The 12,168-nt window shown below is 43.4% G+C and overlaps 1 protein-coding gene across 4 annotated transcripts in view; it reads left to right on the forward strand.

Annotated features, from left to right (window-relative positions):
* Positions 1–12,168, forward strand: part of Gab1 (GRB2 associated binding protein 1) — a 106,567-nt gene that overhangs the window by 82,148 nt on the left and 12,251 nt on the right. For all 4 annotated transcript variants that reach the window (XM_051205784.1, XM_051205783.1, XM_051205785.1 and 1 more), the window contains 3 exons: positions 3,554–4,155; positions 7,388–7,473; positions 7,641–7,944. In XM_051205784.1, the coding sequence (XP_051061741.1) occupies positions 3,554–4,155; positions 7,388–7,473; positions 7,641–7,944 (992 nt within the window). The remainder of the gene's footprint in view (positions 1–3,553; positions 4,156–7,387; positions 7,474–7,640; positions 7,945–12,168) is intronic.

The raw sequence follows: 12,168 nt of genomic DNA on the forward strand, positions 1-12,168 counted from the left end.
GGTGCTGTGTTGCTTTTAAGAACCCAACTGATCGGTGCCAATGTTGAGTGTATTTTCTTGTTTTTTAGGTTGTTTTTTGGTTTTTTGAGACAGGATTTCTCTGTATTGCTTGGAGCCTGTCCTGGAACTAGAGCTGTAGACCAGGCTGGCCTCGAACTCACAGAGACCCACCTGTCTCTGCCTCCTGAGTGCTGGGATTAAAGGTGTGCACCACCAATGCCTGGCCAAGTGTATTTTCTTTTTAAGACAGTGCCTTGCAGGGCATTGGTGGCACACGCCTTTAATCCCAGCACTAGGGAGGCAGAGGCAGGTGGATCTCTTCTGTGAGTTCAAGGACAGCCTGGTCTACAAGGCTAGTTCCAGGACAGCTCCAAAGCCACTGAGAAACCCTGTCTCGAAAAACTTAAAAAAAAAAAAAAAAAAAAAAAAAAAAAAGACAATGCTTTTCATTAATTTCACTGGTACATCATTGCTGCTACAGGAGAAATTGTTCTAGAAATTACTGTATGAGATACTTTGCTGAAGTGACAGTTAAATAACAATATTTATGAAGTAGCCACCCCACCCCATGTCCACTATTATGCTAGGTGCTGAGAAGATACAAACTGATTGCATAGGACACAGTCCCCTGAGATGCAGTCGCCCTGTGAATGTTCTGAAGAAGCCATAGACTATGAACATGAAACACTTTTACATTCAGACATAAGTGGTAATTGTCTCACACACTCTTTTTATGTGCTAGGATTCAGTGTATACACATGCTCCTCTAGGAAGCCTGTCACCAGGCTCTTAGATTGAAATGGCCCTCTGGGTTAGTGGGGTTTTATTGTTGTCTTTTAATGTTTGTTTATTTATATTTGTGTGTATGTGAGGGAGGGGAGTTACCCATACCACCGTGCATGTGTAGCCGGCAGAAGACAACTTACTTGTAAAGGAGTTGGTTTTCTCCTTCCACCGTGTGGATCCAGGAGCCATCCTCAGGCTTTTATGCACTGAGCCCACTTGCCAGTCTTCCCTGGGATTTTATGGCATGCTAGCTATGCAGTGCCCAAATCTCTATCTTCCTGTGGTGTGGAAATAACTCAATAATTTTCCTTCCTTCTGGCAGGAGCCAGAGAACCTCCGTATACTCATACCTCCAACTTCTTTGGGCGCATGCATGTGGACTAAATGAAATGCATATTTTACAGCATGCATGGTTACTTTTGAAATTCTGCAAGGATAGTTTGAGTATTGTTTTTAAGATGAAAAAACCAGGGTCAGTAAGATAGCTCAGTTACCACACAAGCCAGACAACCAGTTCTCAGAACCCATGTAAAAGCAGAAGGAGAGATCTGACTACCACACAACACACACACACACACACACACACACACACACACACTCACACACATGCACACACACGCACCACATACACTCTCACACACATACACACACGCACACACCCACCCACCACATACATACACACTCACACACACCACATACACACACATACACACATGTGCACGTGCACACACACACACTACACATAGTAAGTAGTAGTAAGTATTACTGGGAACCTTCATATTCTGAGCTAGTCTTTGACCTTATATTCCCACAGCCCCTAAGAATCTACAGGTTTTTCTCTAATAAGTGAATACTATAGAAACCATGTTTTGAAAATATGGATGTTTACTCAAATGGGCAGATTGGAAGGGGAAGATTCTGTGCTGACAATGTCTGTTGTTGTTCTTGATCTTTTGACTTTTGAACTCTTTGGGGGGCCCATCACCCAGCTCCCAAATAAATCACATATGGAGGCCTTTTCTTAATTATGAATGCCCAGCCTTGATTTGGCTTGTTTCTTGCCAGTTTTTCTTAATCTAAATTGTTCCATCTACCTTTTGCCTCCAGGCTTTTCCCTTTTCTTCCTTCTGTATATCTTACTTCACTCTTACTCCTTGACGGCTGGGTGGTTAGGTGGCTGGCCCCCTGACGTCTTCCTCTCCTTGCTCTCTTACTCCCTCCCCCACTTGCTCCTCCTTGTTTTCTCTCTATTTATTCTCTCTGCCTGCCAGCCCTGCCTAGCCTTGCTTCTGCCTAACTATTGGCAGTTCAGCTCTTTATTAGACCATCAGGTGTTTTAGACGGGCACAGTAACACAGCTTCACAGAGTTAAACAAATGCATCATAAACAAAAGTTACACACCTTAAAATAATATTCTTCCACAGATGTCACAGAATCTGTCTGAACTTGGAATAGAGTGGGAACAGAGCAGGGACAAAATAAAGGGAGGGAGGGAGGGAGAGGGGGAAGGACTTGGAATTAATGCTTGACTGGTGGTAGCGGTCTCAGGGAATCAGGCTTTGAGGGTACTGAAGCTAGAGTCTGAGTGGAGTCAGGGAGGACAGCTAGTTTGCAAGGGAAACACAATCTGCTCAGGGATACATGAGCAGGATAAGGGTGGTACATCGTCGATGATAACCAAGCAGAATTAGAACTTTGCAAATAGACTCAGAGTTTAAAAAGAAGAGGAGAACTGTCAGCATTCCCTGGAGAAGGTGACAGTGTGAGAAAGAGCCCTCTAAGGCAGTGTGTGTAGCTTTGGTGGCCATTTCTGTGTAGAGACAGGGAGGTACCAGCCCCTGAACAAAGTGAGTGACAAGGGCAGGGAGGAGGTAAGTAATGCAGCATAGTGGGCTTCTCTGCCCAAAGTGGGAGGGGTCCCAGGGCAAATGTACCACAGACATAGGTGTTACTAAGAAATATACAGGACTGAAGAGATGGCTTAGCAGTTAAGCTCATGTCCTGCTCTGGAAGAGAACCGGGGTTCTGTTTCCAGCACCTACTCAGGCAGCTCACAGGCACCGGGGACTCCAGTTCTGGGGCTCTGATACCTCTGTGGCCTATGTACACATACCCATAAACATTCTATCCAAAGCAGGTTTACCCTCATTTGAGATTCCCCATGATTTTTAGGACTTAGTTAAGCTAGTGTCGTGGATTTTGTTCCTCTTAATAGCGTGGGCTGAATGTCTCTCAGACAGAAGGGAAGATCACAAGAAGCCTGTTGTCCCCTTGGATGTCCTCTGCAGTTCCCACTTGGTTTTGGGTTTTGCAGAACAGTTTATCAAGTGTGGTTAAAGAGTGGTAAATGAATTTTGTAAACTGGACTAGTGCCAGATTTTTGGTTTTTGTTTTGCATGCTCTTAGTGGAAGATGCTTCCTTTGTGTCTGTTTGAAGTTCTGTGGTATCTGAGCAGTGCTGAAGATTGTGCTGTGTGTGTGTGTGTGTGTGTGTGTGTGTGTGTGTGTGTGTGTGTGTGTTGGTACAACTGGGCATGGGAAAGTACAGGAATTATTGAGAATGCTTCAGGCAATTTGGTGGCGGTGTTTTGTTGGTTTATAATTACAAGCAAATAAAGAACATTTATGCTTCTTGAATCATATGGATCACAAAACAACAGTCTAACAGAAAAACATGTCTTGATGGCTGAACTGTGGTATGTGTGTCAAAACTGTATCTGTCTGTCCTGACCGTGTTTTATTTCTGACATTCACAATTTTATTCAGAACCCACGTTGACTCTGCAAAGCCCACCTCCTCCGAGACAGACTGCAATGACAACGTCCCTTCCCATAAGACCCCCGCTTCCTCCCAGAGCAAACATGGGATGAATGGCTTTTTTCCGCAGCAAATGCTGTATGACTGCCCACCATCCCGGGCTGCATCCGTCTCTGTAGACTCCAGCCTCTATAACCTGCCCAGGAGTTATTCCCATGACGTATTGCCTAAGGAATCTCCGTCAAGTACTGAAGCAGATGGAGAGCTCTACATCTTTCATACTCCATCTGGGACTTCGAGCGTAGAAGCTCAGATGAGACATGTATCAATCAGTTACGACATTCCGCCAACACCTGGTAACACTTACCAGATTCCACGGACATTTCCAGAAGGCACCCTGGGACAGTCTTCAAAGCTGGACACCATTCCTGATATTCCCCCACCTCGGCCACCAAAGCCACATCCAACTCACGACCGGTCTCCTGTTGAAATGTGTGGCGTCCCACGCACAGCCTCAGACACTGACAGCAGTTACTGTGTCCCTACAGCTGGCATGCCACCATCTCGGAGCAATACCATTTCCACCGTGGATTTGAACAAGTTAAGGAAAGGTCAGCTCCAGCAGGTTCTACTCTATTAGGGGTCAGTGATAAAAAGCCTATTTTTCTGAGGGGCTAGAGACATGGCTCCGTGGGTCAGAGCCTTTACTGCTCAAGCGTAAGAACCTATAAGCTCAGATCCCAGCACCCACTCAAGTTTGTAACCCTGCTAGTAGAGTGACTGAAGAGGACACCCCTCTTGTCTCCAATCACAGTGAAGGCACATGGGCAAAGGAACCCACACGCACATGCACACACATACCACATTCATGCAGACACATACATACACTTGAGAAAACCTGTTTTTTTCTCAATAATTCTTTTCAGTATAATATGGTGTTAAAGGGTGTTTATCCCTTTTCTTCTGTAGCCCTGCAGCTCCCACACATACAACCATGATATCAGAGTCACCATCTCCCTGAAGGGCCTGCCTACCTGCCTGACTTGTTAGAAAAGATCATCCAATGCCTGGAAAACTATCCTCTTTGCCTCCCAGCTCATTTCCCTCCCACCTTCTAGGACTTCTGTTGGAACAGAAATACTTCTAGCCATGTTCTCGACTGTGTCTGTGTGTCATCATGGCCACTTCTGTGTCGCATCTCTTGGGTTTTCCCCCTTCTCTACTCCATCAGCAGTTTTGGGGGTTTTGTCTTAATAGGCAATGACATCCGAATCAAACCATTCTTCTGTTCCCGTTTTTTCAATTTTCAGAGCACTAGGTCTCCTCCCTGTCCACCTTAGCTGACACTTGACTTACTCTGTCTCATAGAGCCTGCAAACACAAACAGAAGACTTGGGAGGGGGAATAGGTCTGGTATTCTCTAAGAGTCTTCAATTCTTGTACAGTATGAATACCATGTGTTGAGCATATTGTCGTCATGTCCCCTTCCTTTCCTCCCCTCACCCTGTTCTTGTTGGTTCCCTTGATCTCCTAAAGAGTTTTGTTTCTACTTTCATGTTACATACAATTTTGTGTGTCAATATAAAGTCTAGTAAACATGAAACATGATATCTGTCTTTATGAGATTTAATTCCCTTAATGTAGTTATCTCAAGTTGCATCCATCTTCATGCACATACCATCGTATTCTTTGTTTTGTTCAGTTTTTTTTTTTTTTGCCCTTGTTTATTAATTTATCTGTGTAAGAAAACAGTGAACAACATTCAAGAGTCAGTTCTCTCTTCTACTATGTGGGTTCTGGAGAACAAACTCAAGTCTTCAGGCTTGGCAGCAAATACCTTCGTTTGCTGAGCCTTCTGGCCAGCCCAAATTCATTCTTTATGGCTGAAAAGAATCCCACTGTGTATATGGCACACTTTCCTTATCCATTCTTCTGCTGTTGGACGCTTAGCCGAGCTACTGTGGTAGTGCTGCATTGAACACTGATGTTCAGTTCTCTGATCTGCTACTCTGAAATACTCAGGAGTGGTTTAGCTGTGTCATATGGTATATGCATTTTTACATATTTATGATTTTAGGAAGCCTCCTTACTAACTTCCTCAGTGGCTGCTCTAGTTTATATCCTCACTAGCAGTATTTGAAAGTCCTCTTTTGTCCTCATCCTTGCCAGCACTTACTAGTTGTTTTTTGTTTGTTTGTTTTTGTTTAATGACCAACATTCTGACTGGGGTAAGGGAGAATCTCAATGTAGTTTAAATTTGCATTTCTCTGACAGCTAGTGAGTTAAACAGGTTTTTGTGTGTTAATGGCCATTTGTATTTCATCCTTTGTGTACTGGATAACTCCTTTAATTAACCCATTTATTGGCTAGGTGAGTGGTTCCCAGCCTTCCTAACCTGCAACCCCTGAACACAGTTCCTCATGGTGTGTGATGCACACCCCCAACCATAAAATTATTTTAATTACTACTTCATAATTGTAATTTTGCTACTGTTATGGATCATAATGTAAGTATCTGTTTTCCAGTGATCTTAGGAACCCTCTGTGAAAGGGTTGTTTGACCCCAAAAGGGTCACGACACATAGGTTGAGAACTGCTGAGCTAGGTAGATTTCTTTTGGTGTTTTGTTTGTTTGTTGAGTTTATTCTTGGGATCAGTCCTCTGTCAAATGCATAGCTGGCAAAGACTTTCTCCCATTCTGTAGGCTGTCTTCTTCACTCGGTTGGTTAGCTTCTGCCTTTGCTTCCTTGACTGTATAGAAACATTTAATGTCATGGTGCCTCATTTGTCAGTTGTTGGCTCTCTGGACTAGGTGATGATGTCCTTCTGAGGATGTCCTTTGCCTCTGCTCACATAGAAGTGCTGCCCTTCTTTCTCCTCCAGCAACTTCAGAGTGTAGAGTGAGGTCTTTGATACACTGTGAGTTGATTTTTGCAGGATGAGCTACTGGGATCTAGTCTCACTATTCTTAGGTAGATATCCAGTTTTTGAAGCACTATTTGTGGAAGAGGCTGTTTCTGTCATCTTTGTAAAAGCCATTGGGGGCTGTAGCTGCTTAGGTTTATATCTGGTCCTCCATTGGTCTATGTGCCTGGTTTTTTTTTTTTTTTTTTTTTTTTGTTTTTTTGTGCTAGAATCATTGTTTCTCTAAGATTTTTTTAAAATCTTAACATTAAAAAAAAATGTTTTAGGTGCATATGCCCTAAAAACTGTTAGCATTTCTGTATTTTGTGGTGGAGTTTTCTAGCTGTTGCAAAAAAAGCCAAAGAATTAATATACCATAAAAAGATTTTATCAGTGTGTGTTCAGCCTTCCAATGCCAATTTCAAATGTTCTGCACCTTCCTTCTTCCCTCTCTGTCACCCACCCCCTCCCTCCCTGCTTACCTGCCTGCCATTCTCCCCTCTTCTCCCTCCCTTCCTATAACAATACCTCATGTAGCCCCGAGAATGACCTTGAACTCCTGATTTCCTGCTTCTACCTCCTCATTGCCGTGGTTGTAGGTCTGACCCCACTGCACATAGTTTTCCCTCTTTCCAAGGAGGCTACACAACCTAGTTGTAAGTCAGTGAAATATTAGCCTCAGGGTGGGTACCATTTCTTTTCTCCATCGTTAGATAATCCTTCTCATGTCAGGCTTGGGCATTTGATTGCTGTCATAGTCAGACTGTGATATTGATAAACATATAGGTGTGTGTTCAATGTGGCAGCTTGGGACCCTGTTTGATGAGTGTCCTTTCAGGGTCGAAGAGTGTGTATTGCATGGAAAAATGTGATGTGGGAATAGAGCACCAGCAAGCTGGCAAAATGACAATAAAAACTGACAGTTGTTCCTTAATTTCAGATGCTAGTTCTCAAGATTGCTATGATATTCCACGAACCTTTCCAAGTGATAGATCTAGTTCCCTGGAAGGCTTCCATAACCAGTCTGTAAGTATGATTGACTGTGGCATTTTCTGAATCTTCATAACTTGGTACCCCAGGACTCTGAGACCATGAAGTGAAACTAACTACAGACCCCTTATGAGCAGATGTGATAACTGTCTTCATGTATGACAGTGGCATTGCTTATTAAGAGAAATGTATGTGTGTTTTAGAAAATCAAAGCTGTGTTGACCGTGGGAAGTGTCTCAGGTGAAGAACTGGATGAAAATTATGTCCCCATGAACCCCAACTCGCCACCACGACAACATTCCGGCAGCTTTACGGAACCAATTCAGGAACCAAATTATGTGCCAATGACCCCTGGGACGTTTGATTTTTCTTCATTTGGGATGCAAGTCCCTCCTCCTGCTCATTTGGGCTTCAGGTCCAGCCCAAAGACCCCTCCCAGGAGGCCAGTTCCTGTTGCTGACTGTGAACCACCCCCAGTGGATAGGAACCTCAAGCCAGACAGAAAAGGTAAGGGGAAGGTGGCTGGTAAAAGGAAAGGGAGGGGTGCAGTTAGGGCTGCCTTTAACCGTACCTAAACACGGAATAACTGTCAATAATCTGAAATACTTCATACAACCTGGTACTTTAAGTACAGAAATCCTGCTATTTGTAAATGAATATGTTGATGCCCGGGTGGGATTTAAGTCTCCTCAATCTAGAATAGAGGTTACAAACTAAATATCCAGGGCGAAGGGGCAGCGGGCGAGCACCAGGAGAACCTGGATTGTTCTTCCCAAAGCGTGTAGGTGGAGCGCCTGACTCCCACCTTAGTGTTCCCCTGCACTGACGTGTCACTCACACATGTCACAAGTGACCTGAAATCTAGGGGTATATATGTGCATCAGCCTCTTGATGGGTTTTTTTTTTTTTTTTTTTTTTCTTCTTCTTCTTCTTGTTAATTTCTGTAAGCTATTTTGCTTTTTTAAAGAACTGGCAAACCAAACCTAACACTAGATATGGCCTTCCCTTGCTATTTTGTATTGTATCAAATTAGATTTAAGATTATAATACACTTTATTGACTATGTAACAGTAGTGACAATGTCTGTATAATCTCTCTCTTATCCCACATGATAGCTTAAAAACAAAAAGAAGAGTCTGCTTTAGCTCCGGAATAAGCAGAAGCTCCAGAATGTCTTATTCTGGACTTTGTAAGGGTTTGAAGCAGCAGAGCTTATTAGGCCTGGTCCTTTTCTTCAGAGGATGCTTCTCAGCCCCTTTGGGTAATGTATCCTCAAGTTTTAAAACCTTGAGTGCAAGCCAGGCATGGGCGGCCAGTACCTGGGAAGCAGGTGAATTTCTGTGATTCGAAGCCAGCCTGGTCTAGGTAGATCCAGGTCAGCCAGAGCTGCATTAAGACTATGTCTCAAAAACAAATCAGATTTGGGTATGAGTGTTTTCAGCATAGCCCACTGTGCCCAGTACACCATTTGCATATGGCTTAGTCTTGATACATGTTAGAATCTGTGTGGTATGATAGGTTTCTGGCTTTGCAAGGATTTGAAAAGCCACATACCATCTATAGCTTTTTCAGCACATGGAATGTTTATGCAAATTTCTAATTAACCTGGGATTACATCGTTAGCACAAATGATGCTGTAGTTGTGGGGACCAGAGCCTGAGACTCAGACTACTTCAGACTTATTTATTCTTACATAGGAAGGATGTATTCTGCTGACACTGTATGGTACTCTGTGACCTTCACCCCGTGAGCTTGTCTGGGGGGCGTCTCTGCATCCACTCTGCTCTCTGCCTTTCTCTTTTCGTCCCTGTGTTCTCCACCTTGACTGGGTCCTGCCTTTTGTGAGCCTTGGCCTACAGTGCCTCTCTGTGGCCTCAGCTCTATGCTTGGATCCCTTCTGTGCCCTTGCCCTGTGCACATCTGCTTCTGATTGCCTCCTCCATCATTGTAGGCTCCAGAATGATAGGCTACCATTCAAGTGGTCCAGGTTGTCTTTCCACACCTGGCCTGGTAGCCTAGCTGCTGTTGGGGCAGATGCCCACTGTTGGCCTCACCCATTGCTTCCCTGACCTTCCCTTCCTGGTCGTCATCTGCAGTTGTTTTACAAAGGGTTCGGGAGCCACAGGCTTTTTGTCCCTATTGTTTGTCTTTGTCTTTGACTCAATTAGAAATCTCACTAATCATTTTCTTCTGGGCATAAAGTGTAAGTGAACATGAAGATATCCATAATTGGTTCACAGGTCACTAAAAGACCAGTACACGAATTGTAGGCGCAAAGTATTGTGATCCTTTTTGAAACATTAAACCAGCATGTTATTTTCCTGTGGTTAGTTCATGTTAGTGGTAATCTCTCCCCCAAACTCGGGAGTTGTGTTATCGTTAGAGGTGAGGTGGAGGGGGGAAGGGCAGAGGCTCTAAGTCTGACATTACTGGCATGTCCTGTATTATTATGTAGTATCTTAGGTCTGTATCATACCATGACATGTACTGCCTGATAAATTACATATCTGGACAGTTATGCCCACCAGTGAACAGAGGGAAAGGACCACGCTCTCCAGTACTCAGGGCATTAAGTATCTCAGGTCTATTCATCAACCCGAAGTGACTTTCCCGTAGAATAGAACAAGGTGAGTCTGGAACACTTCTGGGGACTATTACTCTTCTAAAAATTAACCAGACTGGAAAAAGGAGGGAGCTGGGTATGTAGCCAGGGTGTCCAAGGCTCTGAATCCCATCCCTAGCACCACACCCTCACTTCATTGGCCAGATTATTTATTTGACATATTTGCTTAGATACATGATGAGCTGAAAAAGAGCAGCTGGGGACAACACCAAGGGACAGTTTTAGCAAAATCTTAAAGAAGCTTTTGAAATCATAGTGTTAGTAGAAGGGATTTTTGCTTTTTTCTTTTAGTACTGTTGTTTGTACCTTTAATTCTAATCAACGGGACACCTAAGAGGAGGCCTAGGGAAGTATGTACTGCATGAGGGATACTTTGTTAGCTCACCTTGAGAAGGTGTAACTGTTAACAAAAGCACAGTTTAGGAGCTGGAGAGATAGCTCAGAGATTAAGAGCTCCTAAACTGTGCCTGCCATGGAGTAAGAAGGAAAATAATGTATATAGAATTGGGGCTTGTTGCTCTTCCAGAGGTCCTGAGTTCAATTCCCAGCAAATACATGGTAGCTCACAACTATGTATAATGAGATCTAGTGCTCTCTTGTGGCATGCAGGCATACATGCAGGCAGATCACTATACATAATAAATATATCTTTAAAAAGAAAAGAAAAGCACAGTTTAAAACCTAGATTCCAAGCCTGGCAGTGGTGGTGAATGCATTTAATCCCAGCACTCAGGAGGCAGGCAGATCTCTGAGTTTGAGACCAGCCTGATCTACAGAGTGAAATTCCAGGACAGCCAAGGACTACAATGAGAAACCCTATCTCAAAAATAATAATAATAATATTAATAATAATAATAATAATAATAAACATTTTGTAAAAGGCAGCATTGGAAAGATGGCTCTTGAAGAGGACTAGAATTCAGTTCCCAGCACCCATGTCCAGCAGCTGTCATTCACCTATAACTCCAGGGGCACCCATTCTCATATAAACACATATCCCCCCCCCCCCAGACATGCATGTAATTAAAACTAAAATAAATTACTGGGCAGTGGTGGTACATGCCTTTAATCCCAGCACTTAGGAGGCAGAGGCAGGTAGATCTCTGTGGGTTCAAGGTCATCCTGGTCTACAGAGCAGGTTCCAGGACAGAAACCCTGTCTCAGAACAGCAACAACAAAAAATCCTAAACTTCAGCCAGATGGGTCCAGTGCTCATGAGACAGACACAGACTGATCTAAATTCCAGCCATGGCTGTACAGTCTCAAAACACTAAGCAAGACAAAACAAAAACTGAAATCACGACCTCACAACTAAGTTTATCTTGAATATGTGCACGGGGAGCACGTTTCTCATTTGGCCATGAGATGCTTCTCACTGTTCATAGCAACAGGTGAATATTTTAGCTGCCAGTTCAGTTACACTGTATAAATTATTTGAGCTGTTTTTTCAGTGTCTCTTATTAGCTAACTCATAAGAAACCCTGATTTATGTCCAATGTATTTGATTCCTCTCAGGCTCAGCTAACTGGTTTCTTGAGATTGCTTTCTTTGAAAGAGTCTGTGAGAAACAAGTGACAGTCTAGTCTTGTTTACGCCCCAGTTTGAGGCATCAGCTGTCATAGTGTATAGAACTGGCCAGTTTTTCAAATGCTCCCGACTGATCGAAGCTGTAGAGGGACAGAGGTGCTGTGAATGCCAGACATCTGATTTGTGGCTCGGTCTCTTTGTTGTCAAACATTTAGTGGTAGCTCAGTGTTCACTGTTGTATCCTGGAGTGTTTGTTCTCAGCCACATTTTACATGCATCGAATAAGCAGCACTTTAAGCATATTTTGTAAGAGATACCCAAAAAGTAGAGAAGTCACCAGAAGCATAGAGCAGAACAGCTCAAGTAGCTGTGAACTCTTGGCTTTTTAAATGGAAAAGCAATTGAGTGAAGTTTGGGAAACTTTTATAAAATAATCTGTAGGATGTCAGTAAAAGTAAGCCATCACACAAAGGCGCCTGCCTAATCAGTGGCTCACCCAGACCCTGCTCCTTCCATCTTCCGTGTCATTCCAGGAGTTAGAGCCACCAGCCACACTATTTATATAGGGATTTATTGGTCTA

Source organism: Phodopus roborovskii, unplaced genomic scaffold, assembly GCF_943737965.1.
Source record: "Phodopus roborovskii unplaced genomic scaffold, PHOROB, whole genome shotgun sequence".
Taxonomy (NCBI): Eukaryota; Metazoa; Chordata; class Mammalia; order Rodentia; family Cricetidae; genus Phodopus; species Phodopus roborovskii.